We start from the raw sequence: 26,007 nt of genomic DNA, 5'->3' as shown, positions 1-26,007 counted from the left end.
AGCCACTCCACTGATTTATTCACGTTAGGATTTATACATTTATTAGATAATTAGTTTATAGATCATTTAGCTCTGTAATCCTTTTCAGCAAAGCAAAATCCTTACAAACATATGACAAGCTGCCCCAAGTGTTATATATGTTTTCAGGAAATGTAAAATATACATATGCAAAATTCCATATATATATATATATATATATATATATATATATATATATATAAAATTTAGTCTTGAATATAAATACATAAACATATATTTCCTTTAAAATTATTAGGCACAGTAACAAAATGCAACTTACGAGGTTTAAAATTCTTCTCCTCTAGAACAGCCAACCACTTGGCTCCGGTTCCCAATATGGTTATCCTTCAAAAGAACATCACATTTCAGCAAGACAAGGACAGCGCGTATATTTATCTTACTAAGTGTATTTAGGCAGCAGTGATTACTGTAAATCTGGAGGTACACTAATAGCCTATGTTGGAATGCCAGTTTCTGATATTACATAACTGCTCTTACAGAAGCCAGAATTTCTGATAGCATGCGTGTTGACAAAATTATACCGACAGTCAGACATGTGGTATCTAATGTATACAGAACAAAACAGTACAAGGAGAGATATCCTGCCTCTTAAGCCATACCTGGAGGGTTTTTCTTTTATTTTTTATGTGAGGGACCAGATGAGATTCGATCCATGTATGGGCAGGCTGATTGTACCAAAGTCAATCCATCAATCAACTTGGATTCAACTAGTCTGTTGGATTTTTTTTATATACGATAACTGAAGGAGACCCAGGCTGATAGCACTAATCGTGTTCTGCCAGCTGGGAAGGCTCCCCATACAACTCACCCCCCCCCCCCCCCCACCTTCCCTGCCAGCAGAACACAATAGCACTGTGGGAGATATTTCCCCATCAACACTGACTGTGTTGATGGGGGAATTGAGCAATTTTCTTTCCTTCCACCCGTGGTGGAAGGAAAGAAAATCTATTCATCTATGCCTTGCCTTTTGCAGAACACAAAGGAAATGAACAATACAATGTGCGCTTATGGACTCCTGAGCAACAGTGCATCCACTGTGGTGTCCAGCATTAGTGTCATTGTCAGCGTAAACATGTACCCATTATGTTATCCAGCGCTGCACTGGTTGCACACTTGTTAAAGGCTGAACTTTTTTATTTATTTAGTTTTTGATGGAGTGGGATGGATTAGACTCACTGCAGGTGTTTATTGCTATCTGTGTCCTCGCTGGGGAAATGCATATTTGTTTCATAAAAGGTAAAGGCAAAGCCAAACATTTAGTCACTAGAAGAAGAGGTGAAGGTAAAGCATCCAAAGGGGACAAATATTACAGTGACAAGACGAGGATTTCCTGCCGTTTCTCCAGGACATGAATGAAAATCTCCTCAGCTGGACATAGCACAAATTAAACTCACGGGGTGTTAACCCCTTTTCCTACTGTATCCAAAAATAAAAAAAGTTTTGACTTTGCATGCACTCTAAAGGTCATCCACCCAGTAAATGGTAAAGGATAAGGAGTTTGCATTAAAGGGAAAAGCGTACTGCTTTTGTAGAAGATGCATTCTTTCATACATATAAAGAAGACTTTCATAGTGAACCTTCAGGAATCCTATTGTTTAAGGGATATGAACATGGGATTATTTGCGGCTCAGCCTGCATATGTATTGCTCTTCTTTCAGCCTGTAATCATACCTGCCCAATCTCATACCAAGGTTAAAATTGAGAAATTAAAAAGTCTTAGCAATAATAACAATTTGAATGTGTCCTTTGAGAGTATAACATTGATTAGAGAAAGTAAGATTTGGGCAGCTTTTTAAACCCAATAGTATCACTACGATTCCATTAACCTTTCCATGGAAAGAGCCATCTCAGTGGGATGTAACCTTTCATCAGGGTACTCAGCTAAATGTCACTGGGGAAATATTGCTGAGATGTCAAAGCAGAATAAAATAAGCACAGTGACTCAGTTACTACCATTGTACAATGCACTGGATGATCAGAACACAGAAAGTTCTCTGAGCTCTCTGCCGAGCTCTGTCCTTCCATGAAGAGCTCATGAAAAACTTTGTGTCATTGTACCCAGAAAGTATTGATTGATACAGAGAGTATCCAGCACAGCAATGTACCTTTCACTACAGACAACTACCATATCATGGCCACCAACATAGGCATAACAATAGATTTTAATTGTTTCACTTAGGGCTCGTTAACATTACGTGCAGTGACTGATGCTTTTCTGCACCTGATCAATGACAGTCACCACAAGCGCACATAGAAACCAATTGTTTAATACAAGCTGAATGCAAAGCTTCTGTGTGCTACCAAGTAGTTGACAAAACCGGTTGATCAGCACATCCTTAAGAATATGCAATAAATGGGAAGTTTTACATATTCTATAAACAAATATTCAACAAATAATCCAGTAAAAGAGAATGTGTTTTGACCTGGTTTTATACAGTCCTGAGGGTGTGCAGATCAACAAATTTTCTAATGATTTAAAAATGCATTTTTTATATCTGTTCTATGCAAAATCTTATTGAATATTTAAAATGGTTCTAAACTCAGTATTGTTTTTATTGTAATGTATCATGGGTAGAAACAAAAAACAAACTACCCACTACCTAATCTACCCACCCCCATTTCTAAACACTTACCCGGGTCACCAATCCAGCTCTGTCCACCATTCTTCTCTCTCTATAGGTTCCCACTACTGTCAAACTCTTGTGAGGGGAGAGCGAGGATGGAGCTAACCAGCACCATGTATGTCTATGGATGCACACAACCCAGGTCAGGAGTGTGCACCTATGGATACCCCCTTAGCACCTAGCCTGTTGAGGGTGCACTCGTAGGAAGGAGGAGCGGACAGCACTGGCAAGGGGGCCGCCAAAGAGGAGGCAAGAAACTGCTCTGCACAATATTGTTGCACAGAGCAGATAAGTATAACTTTTTTTTATTTTAAAAGAAAAAAAATTATCCTTTAGAAATCACTTTAATAAACAGATATCCAATACTAAACAAGATTCCATTAAAATTTAGAGAACAGCGTCACATTCACAGACTTTAGCACAGCAGCACATCTATTGTGGTGTCCAGAATAAGTGTCAGCATTGGAATTTTTACATTCAGCTCCGGATGACACTCAGGCTACACATACATAGGAAAATCCTTGAGGACATTCAAGAAGAAGATCTATATCATCGATCAGCTAATATCTTTTCTGATAACAATAGGCATGCCTCTTACAAGCTGTTAAGCAGTTCCTGCTATGAACTTTGTTTGGAAGGATCTATGCATACTCCATGAAGGAAATATAGCCTTGATCTGATTTTTTTTTGTTACTTGCGCAAATATTGTAGCTCATATCATCTTGTGAGAAGATGACATGAGCAGACATGCAATCCATACAGCACACAGCATGTGAAAATGAATATGATCATATACAGTACATTCTGCTATGTCTGTAGTGATTTACTATACTTCTATGAAATAATACACCTTCCGGGCAGAAGGAAAGCTATTAGACATGCTGGATGCCCAAACAAGAAAAATAGATACAGTCCAATTAGCTGGATATAGAATATCTTTGTACAGTAACACAGAGCAACCACTTGTGGTCTGTCTACACTGAATGCAGAGTATACTATGGGATTCCACTCATACCTGGCCTTTGCACACATAACTAAATAAAGCCCAGTATGACAGTATATCATAGTTATAGAATGTCTATAAACATAGTACAAATCCTAAAGATAGCACATTTGAATTAAAAAGATCACTTTTGCAGTGAAGTCAGTTTGATCAGAGTTAAAAAAAAAAAACTTCATCTTTCGACCAAAAAAAAATAATAAATGCCCTTTCTTTGCAGGTTAAAAAAAAATGTGCATTTATTATTTTTGGTTACTGGAGCCTGTAAAGCATTGCACCAGTGATCAGCATATGTACAGGCAAGCAGATATTCTGTCAGGAAGAAGCAATTAACTACCACAGCACTCCACAGCAGAATGGTAGTTCATTGAGAACTACAGGTTGATAGCCCCTAAGGCTGAGGGGTCTTGTAGTTCATTCATTCACAGAACACTGTAAATGAATGACGTGGCTGTGTGGGTGTAGTCCTGCATGGCCGCGCTGTTTTTAAAAAGTGACAGCTAGTACAGGGAACTTCTCCCTGTACTTCTGTTACAGGAAGGCAGGCAGTGGCGGCAGCATTAGGAACATGTTACATATTCCACCCCAAAAATTAGAGCAGTCAGGATCAAACATCCTTTTTACACAATGCAGAGTATTAACCCCTTAAGTGCCACAGTGAGTATAACAAGCATGCTTTACTTCATATACAGACTGATTTTACTGTTGTGGGTTTAGTAACACTTTAAAGGATAAATTCACCTTTGGAAACATGTTACTAAACCCACAACAATAAAATCAGTCTGTATATGCAGTAAAGCATGCTTGGTATACTCACTGTGGCACTTAAGGGGTTAATCCTCTGCATTGTGTAAAAAGGATGTTTGATCCTGACTGCTCTAGTCCTCCCCTTCTTCCATGTTCCCCATTTCATCTTCTGATAGAACATAGCCTCAGGGACACACTGTGCATGCTCAGTTTGGTGTGAACTGCTAACGAGTTTTTTCTTTTTCTTGGGAGTGTGCATGTGATCAGCACAGAACCAATTAGCACTGTCCAGACAGAGGTCAGGGATTATGCAATCTCATAGAGCAGTGAGAGGAGAATGAAAACTCTTCCTCCCACAAGCTTTAACGAGTGCTCAGCTGGACACTGATAGAAGTCACAAGACTGCTCTAATTGCCGGTGAGAAAAGGTATTTAGCAGTTTATATTTACTAAATAATTGCACTTCCATGTTCTGTGTATTGTGGCAGACCAGATATAGTGAATGCAGGGTCCTGGGTTTAGTAATGCCTTAATGTCTCTAGTGCAATAGATTGTGAGCACAAGAGAGGAGCTGAAGAGAGATAGGTGAGGTCTATGGCAGGTTTACCATTATTCTTCCACACAGCCAGACTGCAGTTATTTTAAAGCAAACCTTTCAGGTTTTGTTCTCCAAAATCCTTTCCTGTGTGCTCCTGATTTGGGGTACACACAGAATACAGTCTGACTTGGCTTCTTATCCTTTTTCAAAAGTCAAGAGATGTGACCATTAAATACTATATGTAATGCTTTTTTTTTTCATCTTTCAAAACATGTTTGACAGACCCACTCTCCTCACAAAGTCTGTACTGCTTTGACCTGAAGAAAAGAGTGGGCCTCTTTACAGCTCGTGATGAAGAGTGGGCCTCTTTACAGCTCGTGATGAAGAGTGGGCCTCTTTACAGCTCGTGATGAAGAGTGGGCCTCTTTACAGCTCGTGATGAAGAGTGGGCCTCTTTACAGCTCGTGATGAAGAGTGGGCCTCTTTACAGCTCGTGATGAAGAGTGGGCCTCTTTACAGCTCGTGATGAAGAGTGGGCCTCTTTACAGCTCGTGATGAAGAGTGGGCCTCTTTACAGCTCGTGATGAAGAGTGGGCCTCTTTACAGCTCGTGATGAAGAGTGGGCCTCTTTACAGATCGTGATGAAGAGTGGGCCTCTTTACAGCTCGTGATGAAGAGTGGGCCTCTTTACAGCTCGTGATGAAGAGTGGGCCTCTTTACAGCTTGTGCAAAAAAATATCACATATAGTACTCATACGTTTTGCACTAGAATGGCTTTCACCCCACACATGTTGCCTTTACACAACTGGTTTTGAAGACTTAAGATATTTCAGCTGCAGATTTCCATTTATATGAGCTGCATTCTGATATCTGTTGTTTAGGAACAAGTTTACTGCTCCATGTAAGAGGTCACCGTGCCAGACTCTTCTCTCGATTTTACTCTGTAACAGAGGGGCCTTACAATGAAGTTCTGTCATGAAGCAACATGTGTCAGATGGAGGAGTCTGGGGCAGGGATGCCTTACACAGAACAATAATGTTTTTTTAATTGGATTATCTATGTACAAGAATCCAGTTGTAGGGGTTGGATGTGCGCTGAAGTTTCCCAGCACTAGGGAATCTGACAGAACCTGGAGCGATGTGCATTTCTATTGCAGTTTTACATTAACGTGTCATGCACGGAAAAACCTGAAATTTTTTTTTAAAATGATGTCTTACCCCAGTCTGTCCACGAGATCCCAAAGTATGTTGGGATTAGGAACAAGAGGAGACCCATCATACAGCACCACCGAAGCTCCAGTGGCTATAGCTGTAACCAGCCAGTTCCACATCATCCATCCAGCCTGTAGGAAAACACATCCATATTACCATTTACCAAGCTAATCGTACTACAAAAATATCAATCTAATTTAGAATAACTGAAGATCTGAACTTGGCGTCTACAAAACAGAAAACAGAATAACCAAAAATACCAACAAAACAAATCTCAGAGAAAAAAAAAAAAAGGTGTCAATATTACAACCAAATAGCAGCTGTACACAATACCCTGATACTAGGTATGTCCAAGTAGTGTAAAACAACCTGTGAAAAAATCCTAAAATGTAAATCTTACTCCTAAGAGCATTACATGATGAATTATAATTTATAATTTCACACTGTATCATTATACTTCATCACGTAAAACTATTATGAGTAAGATTTTTTCACTGGTTGAGCGCTGCACTATTTATTTTACAGGAAATATAATAAGTATTAAAGTGGAACTACACTTCAGCTAAGCGCCACAAAGCAAAAATGCTATTTAATTAATTTGTAATATTCAAAGCAAACCCCCCCCATCCATCCCAGTGTCTATGCTTTATGTTCCTGGGAAATCACCTTGAAAAAACACCCCCTAGCATTATTGGGCGTGGGCATCTTGAGTTAGGGCAGATGATTCATGTAGTTTCCTGGAATCCATCTGCCCTTAGCTCAGGCATACAAGGAGGTTGTGCTTAGCTGAGAAAATCACCCCTCCCCTCCTGAAGGCTCCTGGGATGTATGACATCATTTGCCTAGGTGAGAAACCAGGAAGTAACTGAAGAAACATAGAACAAAATGGTTCAAAAACAAGTAAATATGATACTGTATAATGTTCCTAACTATTTACTAATGCTAGCAGTATAAGGATTAAAAATACGCATTGTTGACAGAGAGTGAAGTTCTTGGCTATTTCAGCAGTGTCACACGGCTTTAGCTTAAGTGATATGCTTTTGTATTACTTAAAGGCTTACAAGAAAAGCAGTATAACCAGCCCCTCCTGCAAAAAAATAAAGTCAAACCAATACTGGATTGTAATTATAATAATTATCTAACTCCATAAGGGACTAGCTCTACTGCTGTTACTCATTGTCCAACTCCAGCCATAACTTTTAATTTTGTTTTAGATAGAGTGGGAAAGGGTTAGAGACCGTAAGTTTTTTATCATTATGTATGTGCCTTTTATGGAGAATTCTTCTTACTTGCGGTCAGGACAGAAGTGGCATAGTCTCTCCGTGTAGGACTGTCAAAAACACATTTTTAGTAGACTGGAAAAAAGTCATCACTTCTGACAATGTGCCTTCTGTACCGAGTTGAAGTTGGATAAAAGCAACAACCTCTTAAAATAAAATACTCAAGGCCAATTTACCGTGGTGTAGTACATGACGAGATCACTGCTAGTAGTATTGCCATGAAGAATATGCTCTGACAAATGTTTGATCAGACTACCCTAAAATATAAAACCAGAAAAGCAAACAATTAGAATGTACCGCACAATTCTGTCCTAAAGTTCCAGCAATAACTTGGGTACAAAACAAGAAAACAAAAAAAAAACAAAAAAAAAAAGAAGAAAAACACAGAAAACCACAGCAAGAACTTATCCTAGGTGTCAGCCAGTAGACATATGGAATGACTGTTTATGGACCTCTATGGCCTGCGCACAAATTGACTGTGTCTCGGTAATTTAGAATCAAAGTTGGATCTGCAAAACAAGATGTCTTGCCTACTGTTGCTGTGGCCCTCTAGAACCTAAATATCCATTTCCAACACATTACCTTTAAAAATATAAATTTTATAAAGCAACATAGGAGAGTATGCTGTACATTACTGAACATGGTACAAACAGGATTCTGCGGAACAAGCAAACATTTCAGCACTGCAGATCCAAAGGATCTCAGGAACATATGGACCATAGTTACATAGCTAGTTGGGGGGGGAAAAAAAAGCAAAAAAAAAAAAAAAAAACACACACATTCATCTAGTTCAACCATTAAAAAGGGGATAAAAAGTTATACAATCCTATACCCACAGTTGATCCAGAGGAAGGCAAAACCCCCCAATAAAGCATGATCCAATTTGCTCCAGCAGGGGAAAAAACATTCCTTATTGATCCCCCAAAAGACAATTGGATATTCACTGGATCACCTTTACCTATAAATGTTAGTATCCAGGTATATTTACATTTAGGAAAGAATCCAGGCCTTTTTTAAAACAATGTACTGAGCTGGCCATAACCAGCTCCTGAGCGGTTTCCACATTTTTACCGCTTTTACTGTGAAAAGGCCTTTCTGTATTTGGAGATTAAATCTCTTTTCCTTCAGATTGTCCTCTGTGATGACTATAAAGTGAATAACTCTATATAAATACTATATAAATAAGCTCACTATATGGACGATCTATGTATTTATATATGTTGATTCCCCCCCCTTAACCAACTCTTGAGGGAGTCTATTCCACATTTTCACAGCTCTCACTGTGAATAAACCTTTCCGTGTTTGGAGACTAAATTTCATCATAACCCCCTTAATCTCCTCTTCTCAAGAGAGAATAAATTCAGTTCCTCTAACCTTTCCACATAGCTGAGCTCCTCCATGCCTCTTATCAGTTTGGTTGACTTTCTCTGCACTTTCTCCAGTTTCCCCGATATCCTTTTTGTGAATTGGTGCCCAAAACTGAGCTGCAGGGGTAATTATATATATTTCTCTACAGTAAATATCTTGCTTAATATTAGAAAGGATTTTGCTTGCTTTGGAGATTGCAGCTTGGCATTGCATGCCATTATTAAGCTTATGATCTACCAGAACTCCCAGATCCTTCACCACCGATTCCCCCAATTGTACTCCCCCTAGTATGTATGATGCATGCATATTCTTAGCCCCCAAGTGCATTACCTTACATTTATCAACATTAAACCTCATTTGCCACACAGTTGCCCAATTAACCAGTTGGACCAAAAATTAAAAGTTGGACCAAAGTATGCAAGAACGATCTGGGATCCACTGAAGAAGCTCCACCAACAACAAAGGTATTCACTTTTAGACATAATTCCTATAAATATAATTTAATTATTTTTTTAAATTACTGGTCTTTTTTATTGTTATTATTAGTAGCTTCCCAGTATACTTATGGATACCCATAAGACATTTCTCACTACACTGACCCCTTGAATCCATTATGCTCAGGCTTCCCTTCCACCTGAAAGCCTTACCTTGCTGTAAGGTTTTTATCATAGCAGGAGGTGCATGGAGAGCCTCCTTGTCTTTACTCTTTCATTGCTTTTCCTTCCCTCTGCTTTCTGTGCTTCTCCATCACTTTCTAGTTACCCATCTAATTTGTTCCAGAGATCTTAAGGCCCATGTCTCTTTCCTTTGCATGAAAAGTGCTCATCTATACATTGAGGCAAATGACTGATGGCACATCCTGTGCACCAGCCTTTGTTGTATGCTTGTTTGTCACCACTCAGGCTTTATGTTCTTCTGTGACTGTCAATAATGGAGAGTCATACACGATTTCCTGTTGAATGCCTTTATATCTAAAAGGTATGTATCTCTGTAACAATGCTTATTTCTATTTGTTACAACTAATACAAATCTTTTGAAATTGAAAAATAAACTTTGCTGGCCCAACTATGCAGTCCTGCAGTTCAATGTTCCATTTCCATGATTATGTACACATAACATGGACTGGAAAGGGTTTCTAATGGCCAAACAAGAAAATGTATGCCTCAAAAATGAAATCTTCAATATCATCTGCATTACTACAGTCACAACAGACCATAGAACTGTTATGAGACCTAGATCACTAGGGAATGCAATATAATTTGCAGCACATGGGTTTTAAAATAAATCAATAGGTGAATATGTTACGAAAAAAAATATTTTTTTTTACTTCAGACACCATCAAAACAGCTGTTATAAAAAGCGTTTACTGATATACTTTGTTCGCTGGGTAAGCCAAAAGGTCTCTATAATAAAATTTTGGTATGGGCCATGGCTATATACTGTATTGCCAGTGCTAGACTGTATATATTATTTATTTTTTAAAAATCAATATATATGCAATATATTTGTTTTCAGAGGTGTTTGTGTGTGTGGGGGGGGGGGGTAATGGTTGGCCCTTTTATTGTCATATATGGAAGCCTTCTTTAAACTGCTTCTGTAGTGAACAGGTTAAAAAGACATTGCTTATGTCTCACAGAAGTGCTGAGGACACAGCAGCTCCGTAGGTGAGATTTCACATTGCAGTCAGCAGGCAGACTCGTGCACCGTTCACACATCGTCTGCTCTGCTGACGTATTGTCAGAGGAGCAAATGGTTTGAGATAACTGTTTGTTTCTGCATTTTAAAATCTCCAGAGCAATGACAACAATATGCTTTACTGGATGTGACAGATACAATAACATCAAGTAGCAGAATTTAGAGTATATATACTTCGATATATATTTGCCACAAGAGAATAAGCCTCGGCACTCTGCCATTAGAGTAAAAGGACATGGGATACAACTGTAAAAATCTCTATGCTCTGCTGACAGTGGAAGCCAACTAGAAATGTCTGTTGTGGTAACACACACAGAACTTTAAATATATAGTCACGTGATTGTCTATAGCATCAGCAATTATAGCAGAACTTTATTCATAACAACTCGATACAAAAATAATGTTCTTTAGCAAACATACATTCCACATTAATATTTATGCTACCAAAATGAGTGGGTGCTGTAAATTGCCTCCAGCATTGTTCCTGCTTCTTCCTGCTGGAGGCTGCCATTTTGCTGAAGTTCAGAGCCCCTGAGCAGCAGTAAATCTATAGGTTCTCAGCAGATCGGCCCAATGGCAAAAAATAGTGAACAACAGAGCATGTGCGGAGCATGGTGAGACAGTGTATTACTGGATTTTTAAAAATACTGCCAATACTGGACCAACAAAGCTGAAAAAGAGCCTGCCCATCCAACTACAGTACTCTAGGCCAGCCTTTTTCAACCACGGTGCCCAGACACCCTGGAGTGCCCTCAGGCTTCTTCAGGGGTTTCTTGGCAGAATGCATAATAATTGCCCAAAAATTGTATACAAGCCAGTGGATGGACCAAGCCTGCCTGTTAGCTACACAAAGCCACAGGTTTTCATTGTGCACCATTACAACCTTCCACCCGCCGTGTCCTAATAACCTATGATGTCATCATTTGATAAGGAGGATGTCAGGCCCCTGTACAGCATCCTTGTTTGCCCCTCTCCTTCAACACTGGGGTCACATTAGATGAGTGAGGGAGAGAAGCTGAGGGAAAGAGAAACAGTGGAGTATTAGTCAGTACCAGTGTGCAAAAGTGTGTTTGCTTTGGAAGAATAAATCACCTCTAATGTTGGGTGTCCTATGTTTGTGGATGTTGTTGCATTACGTAAAACTATTAATTTAGTTTTTTACCTTTTAGAATGGGGTGCCACCAGATTGTGCAGATTTTTAAAGGGTGCCTTTACTGAAAAAAGTTGAGAAACTGTTCTAGGCTAGTGTTTATCAATCTTTTTCCACCCTTTAGAATTATGGACAATCTCGAGGCACCCCATTCTAAAATGTAAAAAGTAAACTAACAGTTTTACATATTGCAGTAATATCCACACATGTAAGACACCCAACAATAGTGGTGATTTATTCTTTCAAAGCAAATACACTTTTGCACACTGGTAATGACTACTATTTCAACATTTTTTGTTCCTCATTTTCTCTCGCCCACGTAACTAATGCGATCCCAGTGCAAACAGAGAAGGGCAGGGAGGACAAACAAGGATGCTGTGCAGGTGCCCGAATGTCCTCTTCATCAACCAATGACATCAGAAGTTGTTAGGACACTAGTAGCTGGCCTGATCAGTGTCCAAGCTTTGTAATGTTGAACAATGAAAACCTGTGACTTCGTGTAACAAAAAAGTAAGCTTGATCCATCTGCTGGCTTGTACACAATTTGTGGGCAATTTTTAAGCATTTTGCCAAGGCACCACTAAAAAACCCAGGACGCACCCTCATTGAAAAAGGCTGCTCTTAGCACTTTAGAGATCTCTGCCCATTATGTCTAAGTTTGGAAGTGTTCTGATGACCCTGCTGTGGAAAGAGGAATCCACTCCATTTTACAGGATCACACATCTAAAGGCCATCAATCCTGAAAGACTATGACAGCACTATATGCTTTAGCAAGACAACCTACATTGAGGTCCGGAACATCTAAGGCTAGGTTTACACCTGTGCGTCTGCTTTTTCTTTTCATTAGATTTTTATTGGGTTTGTACATTACCAAAATAACATAGTACAAGGTTAGACACGATAAGAGGACAGCTGTAGATGCGTAACATACATAAATGAATAGGCACACACTGTATCCCTGGCAACAGGTGATAAAACAATAAGGAGACTGAGCTGAATAGCAAATGCTTAACCTTGGCAAACCATACCCAAATGTAACTTAGTATTGAAAAGATTAAGAAGAAAGGGAAAGAAGGAGTATTTGAAAAAGAAGTATGGGAGAGGGGAGGGATAGGGGTCAAAGCAGAGAAAAAGATTACTCAATGCCTGCTTGGGACAACCAAAGCCAAATAGAAACCATCACAAGTTTTAATTATGTTTGTCAAAAGGTATTTGGTAGGAAGTGCTTGATCCAAGGGCTGTTTCTGGAGGTAGCCGTTCTAACAATCTTGCTGTAATTTTCTCAAAAATCATGGTCTCTTTAGTCTTGTTCTTCACTTCATGGAAATTCAGGGCCTGAGATATCCACACCTTAGCAATAACCTATTTAATGGCTATAAAATAAATATCAGTAAATTTAAAGTAATGGTAAGAGATGATGACTGGTTTTTGGTTACATAGTTAGTCTGGCTGAAAAGACAAAAAGTCCACCCAGTTCAACCATTAAAAAAAAAAAAAAAAAAAAAAAAAAAAAAGTTATAATCTTATACCCACAGTTGATCCAGAGCAAGGCAAAAGAAGCCCAGCAAAGTATGAACCAATTGCTCCTGCAGGGAAAGAAATTCCTTCATGATCCCCCGAGAGGCAATTGGATATTCCCTGGATCAACTTTACCTATAAATGTTAGTATCCAGTTTTATTCTGTGTATCTAGGAAAGTGTCCAAGCCTTTTTTAAAGCATTTGACTGAGCTGGCCAGAACCAACTCTTGAGGGAGTCTATTCCACATTTTCACAGCTCTCACTGTGAAGAAACTTTTCCGTGTTTGGAGATTAAATTTCATCATATCCCCCCTTAATCTCCTCTTCTCAAGAGAGAATAAATTCAGTTCCTCTAATCTTTCCTCATAGCTGAGCTCCTCCATACCTCTTATCAGTTTGGTTGCCCTTCTCTGTACTTTCTCCAGTTCCCCAATGTTCTTTTTGTGAATTGGTGCCCAAAACTGAACTGCATATTCCAGATGAGGTATTATTATTATACAGTATTTATATTATTAATGATTTGTACAGGGGTAATATGATATCTCTCTCTCTGGAGTCTATACCTCTCTTAATACAAGAGAGGATTTTGCTTGCTTTAGAAACTGCAGCTTGGCATTGTGTGCCATTATTAAGCTTGTGATCTACCAGAACCCCCAGATCCTTCTCCACCATTAATTCTCCCAGTTGTTCTCCCCCTAGTATGTATGATGCATGCCCCAAGTGCATAACCTTACATTTATCAACATTAAACCTCATTTGCCACATAGTTGCCCATGGTTGAGTAATGTTATCTGCAGGTCTGGGTTAAGCAGGGGGTCTAGAATGATGGCTATATGTCTATATACCTTGATCCACAGCACATGAGCCACTGGTCACTGCCATCAAATATGCAGAAAGGTGCCAGAGTCCAAGCATCTACAAAACCACAAAAGGGAGAACTCAAGGCAAAATTTAGCAACTCTCAATGGCACTAGGTACCAGCTTAAAAGAAGATTGAAGTTTGTCTGTAATACAATGTTGGGAAACAGGTTTTGTGGTTGCCCATATATGAAACTACATTTCATCTTCCAGTGGAGCAGGAAGGGAGGTGATATGAGATGAAGCAGTCTGAGTACACAGTTGAGTCCAAAACTCTGAGTGAATAGCTTGTGTATTCTAGATACATGTTTTGGGAGGAGCCATAGGGTATTACCTATCCTGAGGGTGATCCATTTCTATCGCTTCAATGCTCACCCACAAAAGGGGTTTCGGCAGTAGAATTACATTTCATCAGCTGGCTAACTTGGGGGGTAGATATTTTGAGTAATTTGGGATGCCTAAACTACCGTCGAATCTAGAGAGGTATGAAATGTGAGTGGCAAAACAAGGTTCCTTTTGATTCCTGTTCTAAATGACCCAAAGACACCCTTACAAAAAGGATGCTCTATGAACACCTGGTGCAAATAGGAGTAAAGCTGGTATAAATAATTGAAGGATATGGGTCTGAAAAATGAAACTGCAGTATATAAAGACCATCCACAAATGTCCAATAGGGTCCTTGAAGATATAGAGAGATTATATATATATATATATATATATATATATATATATATATATATATATATACACACACACACATATATACACATATATACAGTCAGGTCCATAAATATTGGGACATCGACACAATTCTAACATTTTTGGCTCTATACACCACCACAATGGATTTGAAATGAAACAAACAAGATGTGCTTTAACTGCAGACTGTCCGCTTTAATTTGAGGGTATTTACATCCAAATCAGGTGAACAGTGTAGGAATGACAACACTTTGCATATGTGCCTCCCACTTGACAAGGGACCAAAAGTAATGGGACAGAATAATAATCATAAATCAAACTTTCACTTTTTAATACTTAGTTGCAAATCCTTTGCAGTCAATTACAGCCTGAAGTGTGGAACGCATAGACATCACCAGACGCTGGGTTTCATCCCTGGTGATGCTCTGCCAGGCCTCTACTGCAACTGTCTTCAGTTCCTGCTTGTTCTTGGGGCATTTTCCCTTCAGTTTTGTCTTCAGCAAGTGAAATGCATGCTCAATCGGATTCAGGTCAGGTGACTGACTTGGCCATTGCATAACATTCCACTTCTTTCCCTTAAAAAACTCTTAGTTTGCTTTTGCAGTCTGCTTTGGGTCATTGTCCATCTGCACTGTGAAGTGGCGTCCAATGAGTTGTGAAGCATTTGGCTGAATATGAGTAGATAATATTGCCCGAAACACTTCAGAATTCATCCTGCTGCTTTTGTCAGCAGTCACATCATCAATAAATACAAGAGAACCAGTCCCATTGGCAGCCATACATGCCCACGCCATGACACTACCACCACCATGCTTCACTGATGAAGTGGTATGCTTAGGATCATGAGCAGTTCCTTTCCTTCTCCGTACTCTTCTCTTCCCATCACGCTGGTACAAGTTGATCTTGGTCTCATCTGTCCATAGGATGTTGTTCCAGAACTGTGAAGGCTTTTTTACATGTCGTTTGGTAAACTCTAATCTGGCCTTCCTGTTTTTGAGGCTCACCAATGGTTTCCATCTTGTGGTGAACCCTCTGTATTCACTCTGGTGAAGGCTTCTCTTGATTGTTGACTTTGACACATATACACCTACCTCCTGGAGAGTGTTCTTGATCTGGCCAACTGTTGTGAAGGGTGTTTTCTTCACCAGGGAAAGAATTCTTTGGTCATCCACCACAGTTGTTTTCCGTGGTCTTCCAGGTTTTTTGGTGTTGCTGAGCTCACCGGTGCGTTCCTTCTTTTTAAGAATGTTCCAAACAGTTGTTTTGGCCATGCCTAATGTTTTTGCTATCTCTCTGATGGGTTTGTTTTGTTTTTTCAGCCTAATGATGGCTTGCTTCACTGATAGTGACAGCTCTTTGGATCTCATCTTGAGAGTTGACAGCAACAGATTCCAAATGCAAATAGCACACTTGAAATGAACTCTGGACCTTTTATCTGCTCATTGTAATTGGGATAATGAGGGAATAACACACACCTGGCCATGGAACAGCTAATAAGCCAATTGTCCCATTACTTTTGGTCCCTTAAAAAGTGAGAGGCACATATGCAAACTGTTGTAATTCCTACACCGTTCACCTAATTTGGATGTAAATACCCTCAAATTAAAGCTGACAGTCTGCAGTTAAAGCACATCTTGTTTGTTTCATTTCAAATCCATTGTGGTGGTGTATAAAGCCAAAAATGTTAGAATTGTGTTGATGTCCCAATATTTATGGACCTGACTGTATATATATATATATATAGAGATATAGAGGTCCAAAAAATAAATTACACTTCAGCAGAGTCTGTGGTCTCTCCTGCAGGTAGGGTCTGAGGTTCAGTACTTCCCACCAATGTTCAAGTAAAATAAAAAAAGAAGAGAAAGAAAAGCGCCACTGTCTGAGTGCAGTATGCATGACAACACACGGGCAAATATAACTGATTGTACTCATAAATGCAGATTGATACGGCATATAAATACTCAGCAATATATCTGATAGGGGGCACTCTCCTGGGTCTCGTCAATGAGCATGGATGTAAAAAAGGACAGAAAAGCACCACTCTCAGCACCTATTAAATCATCATATAGAAAGGTAAACAGTGATACACTCGCATATGAATTGAAAGGCTGGAGTAATAAAACTGTACCAGCAGTGATAGGTCCACATAGACCTCAACACACAAGTGTAGAATGTCAGTGCAAGCTCCTCTAGTGGCCATACGACAAAGGAAACAGCAAGTAGAGACAAGAACCAGCTTGAATAAGCTGTACAGACTCAGGAAGCAGCTGCTGAGGACTACAATGAAGCGACCAGAGGCCATGATGACGTCACACTTAAAAGGTGTGTGGCTATGCATTTCAGGATTAAATCCCTTTTCTCAATAATGCAATTCTTATCATGCATTGGCAAGCAATAGTGAAGTGTGACAAATTGCAGAGGTTTGAACTGGGACTTAGATTTGCTTATGACAGTATTGTGCCTTCATGCCTAGGGATGCCCATAAATGTGAGAAGATGAACTATGATACTGTCAAATGTGAATGAACAAGGTATAGAAAAATTGAGTAGAATCTCAGCCCTTGAATAAATTCTTGTACAGGGGGTTTAATTGGCCTTGTGTAATAATGTGATGCTAAATACATTACAAACAGCATAAAAGATGAAGATGTATAGTATAATTCCATGTGACTGAAAATCATGACAAAATTATCTAAATAAAGATGTTGCTATTTAGAAGGCTACTTATAAAATATAATTGTAAATCAATCTAGATTTGAAAAACATAAAATTTCTCTAATCTGAGTAGGAAAAAAAATCTGATGTGGTTAATACAAAAAACTACAAGCACATATAGTTGTAGGTGATAATTTTTGAAGGATTTACTTTGAATTGCTTGTCCCCAGTTGTTGTGGGCAATACTTACTCCAGCAGAATGCACCATACATTTTGGGGCTCCAGTAGTACCAGACGAGTACATAATATACAGGGGGTGATTGAAGGGTAGCTGCTCAAACTCCAGCTGTGGGGCCTGGTCCCCAACTTTTCCAGTTGCCAGGAAATCATCCAGGAACACACTAGAAAAAGACACACAAGACCATAAGAATAGTAAACTTCTCACTTTCCAGCCAAGCTTTGAATAGCTAGTGTCCAAGCAAAAAAAAAACCAAAAATATGAAATATTTGCAGAACAGGTTTTATATTCCAATTAAAATGTATGTTCCACTTTATCAAACTGCCTGTGTACTAGATTGAATCCCTGCCCCATAATCCACACAGTATGTTGAGTATGGCAGGCAATAAACTATAGAAAAGCTCTCTGGAAAGTCTTCCAGCACCACGGACAGTTCATATTTTGTGTACACATGCGCAGAGGTAACGAAATCCTGCTGCTGAGACATAAACTGGTAACAAACTGGCCATACGCTAGTAGATTTTTGAATGAACATTTGTAAAAATAAATAAATAACTTGACGAATGTGGTTCAAAAGTGCTACAAAATGTCCTTTTATTAGATCCATCATAGGGTAGTATTAAATAAAAAAAAACCTCCAAAACAGCAATACTTCAAGCTATCACAGGCTCTTTTTTTAAACGTAGTATAAGCATCTCAAAGCATGACATGTTATACTGCCTTAAAATGGGTCTACTAAAAAAGCTTTACTGAATTTTTGAGAGTGAATTCTGCTATGTAGATCACTTTATGGAGAAAATGACTGTGTAAGCCTAAAGACTTGGTGGTCTTTGAACAAGGCAACAGAAAAAACTGGGATTGACTGCACTCTGTTCCTTTGTGGACTGTTGAAAATACTACATTCTCCCTTTAATGAGCTAGGGGCAAGTTCTTTCACTGGCAAAGCAGAAATGATTTCAAGTTGTCCATTCCTAGTTGCCATTGAGAAAGCAGAAGGCTAAACAGTATTTTCTCAGTATGTGTAAATTACTGAAGCTGAACTGTCAGAAATACATTACCGCTTCACAGATAAGAACTTTTACAAATACAAACAAGGCTCATAGTTAACCATTTTAACAACAGATAAGAAGATTTCAAAGGAGAAGTACCATGTACATCAGCTCTTTATCAGTTTTAGCAGATAACAGGTCAGGGCAGTAGGATCACATAAAATAGGTTAGTGTGCAGTCCAATGAATACATTTGAAAGTAATATTTTGTAACGGCTGCACAAAAAAATAAACAAATGCAAAAGGCAAAAATATCAGACTGCAGCTGTTATTCTCTATGGTGGATTGGAAAATCAGAGGGCTCCATTGTAACTCATTAGTAAACAGGATGTTGGCCTAAATGAGAACTACTGATATCGCTGAATATTTTACCTCTTACCCTTGCAATGGGAAATGCAATACAGGTCACTTCCAACAAGCTGTAATGTACTCTGCTAACGTCAGATGTCACGTGACGCCAAAGCTCTGTTCTCTCCCGCCTTCTGGTGCGATTGGTGGAAAGATACTTTCACCCTCTGAAAACAGCTACATCATTGCAGTATTCAATGTATCCCTGTTGCCAGGCCTTAGCATTACAGATAGGAGCCAGAGCTTTGTGGTAACATGACTACAATGAAAAGCTACTAAAAAAAAAAAAAAATTGGATATTTACAGTGCAATTTAATTTACAAGATAAGCAAATAGACATATGTGAGTCGCTTTGTTCGAAATTCAAACAAAATTTTCATTATTCAGAGATTCGGATACATCCAAGTCTCTGAATAACCGTAACAAATTTCAATGGATCTGAAATGAATACGGAAACAAGGATGCTCGAAGCATCCAAAATAATGAATTATCCAAATTGGTTGATTAATAGTTGGTTGTTAAAGAGCAGCCGGCCGGCCAGAGCGTCCTTAACCATGACTCATCTGATGTTAGCAGCAGACTCATCACTCGGAGACCCCCCATCCCCCTCCAGTCATGACGTCATAAGGGTCTGGTATGGATTTTGAGGGGGGACCCCAGGCAATTTTTTTAAAAATTTGGCGTGGGGTTCCCTTCAAAATCCATACCAGACCTAACAACCTGGTATGGATTTTGGGAATGGGAGGGGGGGCATGCATTTTTATTTTTTTTGGAGTGGGGCCCCGCTTAAAATCCATACCAGGGCTGAAGAAGCAAATTGATTCAGAAATAACATATATACAGAATGAATCCGAATATACAAAACAGTTAAATTTTTCACATAGTAAATGACAAAACAAAATGATTTGCTTAACAAATGAATCCAAAACAAGTTATTTTTTCATTGTGCACATCGCTACATACAAAGCCATATGGAGAAAAGAGCAGGGAAGGATTAAATGTCTGTTTGTTAACCTTTCCTACTACTTAACAAAACAGGCCATAGGAATAAGACATTTTTACTGAATAAGGCCATGTGTCTACGCCTAACTTCTTCACCACGATCTTTATGAAAAGATCTGTACATTTCATTGACAGTCATGAGGATATAATAAATATTGTTTTTTTGGGATATTAGTACACAGAAAGTAAATATATGTTCCCTATTCGCCCTGTTCTCTGCCTTTCACTGACTGACCCCCACAAATCAAATCAACCTTACAAGTCTCCTCCCTACCCCCACCATATGAATGACCAGTAAAAGGGGAAACAGAACACTGATGAGCTTGTCTGTCACTCTGCTCTCTCCTCCTGTCAGCATGCTATTTGCCATGTGGTAAAACTAACTAATTTTGCTGCTTCTCCCTTTCTGTGTTCTGCTGTACTGGGTCTACAAGAGGCCAATACTGACTACAATTTGGGTACTTACACTTCTTGCTTTCAAAAAAAAGCTACATTACGTTGTATTATTGTACACACAGCTAGATGAATTTGTGTATTTTATATCAGCCTTTAAGTTTCAACTCTAGAGCAGAGGCATAGGTCTATTGACCAGGCACCCACACCTAATAGCACTCTGACCTGGCAATGTGCACTGCACTGTGGTGAGGCAGGGGAGAGAGTCATGTGTGCCTCCATACCTGTTATTTCTGGTTTCTCCTATATGGACAGGGATGTGGTGCCTTGATTAGCCACCAGTCTGACCTGATGGCTCCAGAGGGCATACAGGGAGAAGCAGAGCATAGGAGAGGTACTACAGGTAAGTTCTCAATGCTATAAAGCAAGCCTGAATTACTTTGCGCTGAATGGACCAAGTGCAGGGTTACTTTATGTTTTGCACACATTTTAGACCTACACAGTGCTTACTGGTTGCCAAGAGTAATACAACCATCCTCCTCCACATTATTCCTCATAAAAATTAGACCAATGGACTTAGGAGCTGCTTACAATGTAAAACATTTAACAGGTCAGTAAAGAAAAACCTAAGGGAAAAAGGCACTAGCACTTTTAATAACATCATATATCAGGTTATGCACACCTGATATTTTACAAACTGCAATTCACCAACGCAAGATGACAGGAGATTGTAGCTGCTGCAGGCTGTCCCGGGATGAAAGAGTATTATCTGACAAACAGACATTCCAACCAAGGTAGCAGATGCTGGCAAACTGGTCTCCACACATCAAATTACTAAATTTTGTATTCTGACTGGAGCGTTTTTAGTTTCTTTTATCTGCCAGGAAATCATGTCATTAATTTTATGCCGAGCTGAGCTGTGGGCTTTTCAATAGCCACTGAACCATTATGCACTTGGCAGCCAGTTATCTGTAACAAAATGCAATGGGCTCGGAGGAGTGCCCACTAAAACACACATGTCTGGCTGACTGTACTGGAAAATGATAATATTTTGTCTAGTCTGCGAGGACCTGTATTATAAATGGGGAGCTGCCAGAGCGCGCCATGAAAAATTACACTTGGAGGGAAAATAATCAAACAAAAAATAAATAAAATAACACAGAAGAAAGGGAGGGTGAATGCCATAATATGAATTTCAATTTTCACTCATTATGAGAAGATAAATCTTCTCTTCCAGACGTTCAAGTGAATGCATGCCCCAGAAATTTGCATGAAAAAAAATGTCAATGCATTACCATAACTTAGCAGCTGCTGAAAAATCTGTTAACTGCTCCGTGACCAAGTGTGGCATGCACACTGTAGGGATCATTTATGAAAACACAAAGGGATTGTTTACATGATGATATAATAATTGCTGCCATCAGCCTTAGCAACCAGTATGAGCAGCACCACGGCTTGGTGCTTGTGCCGGTTTCCTAGCACACTCCAAGACATGCCAGTGGGATAGATGGCTCCTGTCTACTTCATAGGCATATAATGGGGCAAATTTAGAGTCCTTGGGTTGTAAGCTCCTTGAGCAGGGACTCATGTGCATGAATGGTATGTAAAGTGATACATACATTGTGGGTGCTATACAAAAGCGATGATAAACATTCCCGATAGTTAAAGCCCAACTCAGGACAACTAAGAAACTATCCCTTGCAGTGGGGTTGTGCTTGCACTACCAGTGGTTAATTGCTCATTTTGGTCTGGAAGAAAAAAAAAAAAAAAAAAAGTAGGCTTTCCTTATCGCTTGGTCCTTTTTCTCCTCCATGCTCTGGTGGTCTAGAGTCCTGACGTCATTAAGACCAAAGCAGGGTCTGTAGCCCTACATTGGGCACAATGACACTGAGGGACAGTTCACCACTTGATCGTGGGGGGGCTGCCAGCTGCCGGGGGAGCAGAGGATCAAGTAAAATGGTTTCTCCTCTCCCCTAAACAAAATGAGCTATTAACCCTTGCAGTGCAAATGCAGCCCCACCACAAGGGATCATTTTATAGTTGCCCGGAGTTGGGCTGTGAAAGTCAGCCTGTGAAAATTAACAGCTGATAGATTGCCATGAGTTACTATACTGCCCTCTGCACACAAACACAAAAATGAGTACAATGCTCGAAGACAGGATGATCTCACTTACGGGTCCCACTTGCACTATACAAGGTCGGACAAAGTAGAAGTACTACCAGAGAACAATACAGCCCTATTCTTCCACCTTTGGGGAGGCTCAGCCTTCAGCTTCCACACAAGTGCAAAGTATATTCGTAGGCTTGGCAGATAATTATACTCAACTCCTATCTAAATTTCTACCTCACCTCCAAAATGTACACAAACACACACATACTCCACCTCGTTGCTAGGTGGTTTGATGAAAAGGATTAGCACTTACTATAGACATGGGAACAGAAGATACAAGAACTCAAGGATTAAGCCCTACATTAGGGCAAAAGGATTCAGTGGAAGAGCCTGTGTCCAAAGGATGTTGAGGTGGTGTTCACCAAGAGAGAATGAGACATATCCCAGTGGGCCCAGGCAACCACAGTTGGTACATCTATTAGCCCACTGACAGCCTGTAAGCAGAGCAAGGCTTAATCTATTTCTTTCTGATGTGTAATTGATTATATGAGGGATACTGCTAATTGTTTGATGAGGTTGTTTAAAGGATAATTTCACCTTTAGAAGCATGTTATATGTTACACCCGTACTTCTGGTATAATATGCTCCTATGCAGCCACCTTCCGCCACCCACTTTTTGACAGCAGGCAGGGGATCTTCTCCCCACACCAGTTGTAACAATGTGAAAACAACCCACAGGGCTGCCTCATTCATTCACAGTTTCCTGTGAATGAATTAGACTACAAGTACTGTCAGCCATTGTGGCTGATGGCTTGTAGTTATCAATGAACTGCGAGGGCGCTGGTTATCGCTCTCGTAGTCCATTTATTATTCCTGGTATTTAGTACCTGCCTGCTTGTATCGGAGGTACGGGCAGACAACTAACTGGGAGTCTGCAGGATCCTGGCTTTGCACACATGATCTGCTGATCATGGGTGCAATGCTTTAAAGTGAGACACTAAAGCTTTTATAAACAAACATGTCTATACATACCTGCTCTGTACAGTGATTTTGCAAAGAGCAGCCCCCATCCTCTTCTTTTTGGGTCCCCGCCAGCGCTTTGGGCTCCTCCCCCTTGAACAGTGTCCCCAGGTAATGCTGCTTGCCCTGGGGGCATTGCTGTGTGCTCGTCCCCGAGCCACTGCTCTATGCATCCATAAGACACACAGGGCTGAGCAACGACACCCCCCCCTCCACTCATCATTGGCTCACTGGCTATAACTGGCAGCAGTGGGAGCCAATGTGCTCCCGTTGCTGTCTCAGTCAATGAGGAGGAAGAGTTCCCAGACAGCAGAGGCTGTCAAGAACGTTACTGGATCGGAGGGGGCTCAGGAAAGGAAAGGTGGGGGGAGGGGGCTGCTGCATAGAATACATGAAGGTGAAATAACCTTGAGCCTTCAGAACCACTTTAAAGGATGCACTGAAAAAAAAATAATAAATGCACATTTTTTTACCTGCATAAAAAAAAAAGAAGGATATGAATCAGTAGCTACTGGCACTCACAGCTTTGTGGTCCCATCTCTCGGTACACAGCAGTAAGGATTCCACATGTCTGTACCAATTAGGATCAGGCGAATATACGAGAAAGGTTACTGCTAGGGTCTTTTTCTGAAGTTTTGTTAGGACAGAAGTTGAACCCAACCAACACAAATATTGTACATACATACGCGCATGCGCGCACACACACACACACACTTGCAAACATGCATGGGGGCTGCCTATTTTAAACTGGTGGAAAATGCATTACCTATGCATGTACATGCCTGTAATGTTCCTTTATGTGGCAAAGAATGTCTCAAAATGGCTTTGTGCTGTAGGATAATCTGATTCATGTTCACAGTCTAATCCATCTGTCACTATTTGTTTTCCATAGACATAAAAACAGCTGACACTGTCATGTTTTCATTGATGTACACAATATGCAGCAGCCCTCTCAGGCACTAATGTTTACTCCAGAAATAGTACACGTCACGCAAATGTACGTTTATAAAAAGAAAGCCCAGCAAGGGAAACATGGTGCAGATGTGCTAATGAAGACACAACATGTTGCAATGAAGTGTCCCATATCCATTTTTAATTTGTACGGAACTGTAATGTCATTACAGTTAAACACTTCATGTATTCTAAACAAGTGAGACAAATGCATCCACTTTACATGGATTCCTAGCTGGCTCAGCCAAATGGCACTCGGGATTTAAAAAATAAAGTATATAAAACTGAGAGATTCTAACAAAAAAAAGGAACAAACAAAGCAGTAACAACACTAGGGAATCAGAAGTCTGTTTATATTTTGTACTCGAAAAATTAAAAGCCTTTCTATGGGAAAAAATATCTTAACTGAAGGGTAATGACCCAAATCCATGCCTTCTGTTACAAAAGTGGTGACGGTGTTTTCTTCAGCAAAGAAAGTAGAAAGTGCCAACTGCTATGTGGAATGCTGGAATCACTTTGGCAGTAGTCTCAGGTTTTCAAAAGGGATCCTATACTGACTTGTACTATAGGGTACAGGTTCCAGGGTGGTTGGGGCCTGTGCCCAAGGGCTTTTGTTTGCTTTAAATGGGTTTTAACATCCCCATACAAGTCTGTGGATTTGAAAACCCGTTTGAAGCAGGTCAAAAAGGAATTTAGCTGCAGGTGAAATGCACCTGTCAATGAATTTGGAATGACCTCAGCAGCATCTCAAACTGATGTTAAGCTTCTTGCTTGTAACAGGTCATCCCCAGAGCCTGCACTTTTGAAAGCAAGTTAGCATTAGCAGCTTCATTATTCATTCTCAGCTCATAAGTTACTTTTAAAAAGGGCACATGTTCACATCAGAACTACTTTTCACCTCATACACATCAATACAAATGCCAAAGCAGCTCAGAACAAGGTCAGGTCGTCAAATGCGCCTTTGAAAGAACTTAGTGGCATGAAAATTGCAAGATGTGCAAACTTGAAAGCAGAGGCAGAACTACCATGGTTGCAAAGGTTGCATGCACCAGCTACTGATGTCACAGGGAAGAGATCAGGAAAATCAGCCAAGTGACAGGAGCTCAAGCTGAACAGTAAGCAGAAAGCAGTTAACTCCATACATGCCAGTAGGGGTTACACAATTTCATGGGCAGCTCCCAACAAGCATTACAGGTAAGCGGGATACATAATACTATGTTGTGTAAGCATTCACCTCCATCAATGCCAGGTAACAACAACAACACATTCTGGGGGTGCAGAATTTCATGAAGCTTCACAACTTTATGGGCAGGATGACAGCCGAACTTGGGGGGGGGGGGGGGTGGAGACCAGTGGCAAGAGCCCCAGGACCAATGGAAAGGGGCCAAAGGGGGAGGGGTTAGGGGGCCCCTCATGGTTTCTTGATCCGGGGCCCTGCTGAAGGTTCTAGTTACGCCTATGCCTGAAATCATGCCACAAGCCAAAACAATGTGCAGACCTAATGTACAAGTACCCT

At 40.0% G+C, this 26,007-nt stretch overlaps 1 protein-coding gene across 1 annotated transcript in view; it reads right to left on the bottom strand.

Moving 5' to 3' along the window:
- AACS (acetoacetyl-CoA synthetase) overlaps positions 1-26,007 on the bottom strand; it is a 159,580-nt gene that overhangs the window by 65,957 nt on the left and 67,616 nt on the right. Inside the window, exons 8-11 of the mRNA XM_089653715.1 lie at positions 17,632-17,782; positions 7,615-7,695; positions 6,165-6,289; positions 299-363 (exon numbers count right to left, since the gene is read on the bottom strand). Coding sequence (XP_089509841.1) covers positions 299-363; positions 6,165-6,289; positions 7,615-7,695; positions 17,632-17,782 — 422 coding nt within the window. The remainder of the gene's footprint in view (positions 1-298; positions 364-6,164; positions 6,290-7,614; positions 7,696-17,631; positions 17,783-26,007) is intronic.

Source organism: Staurois parvus, unplaced genomic scaffold (genome assembly GCF_062004578.1).
Source record: "Staurois parvus isolate SC_StPar_1 unplaced genomic scaffold, SC_StPar_1.0 ptg000719l, whole genome shotgun sequence".
NCBI lineage: Eukaryota > Metazoa > Chordata > Amphibia > Anura > Ranidae > Staurois > Staurois parvus.
The sequence above is the reverse complement of the archived record's forward strand: the minus strand, read 5'-3'. Positions and strand labels throughout refer to the sequence as shown.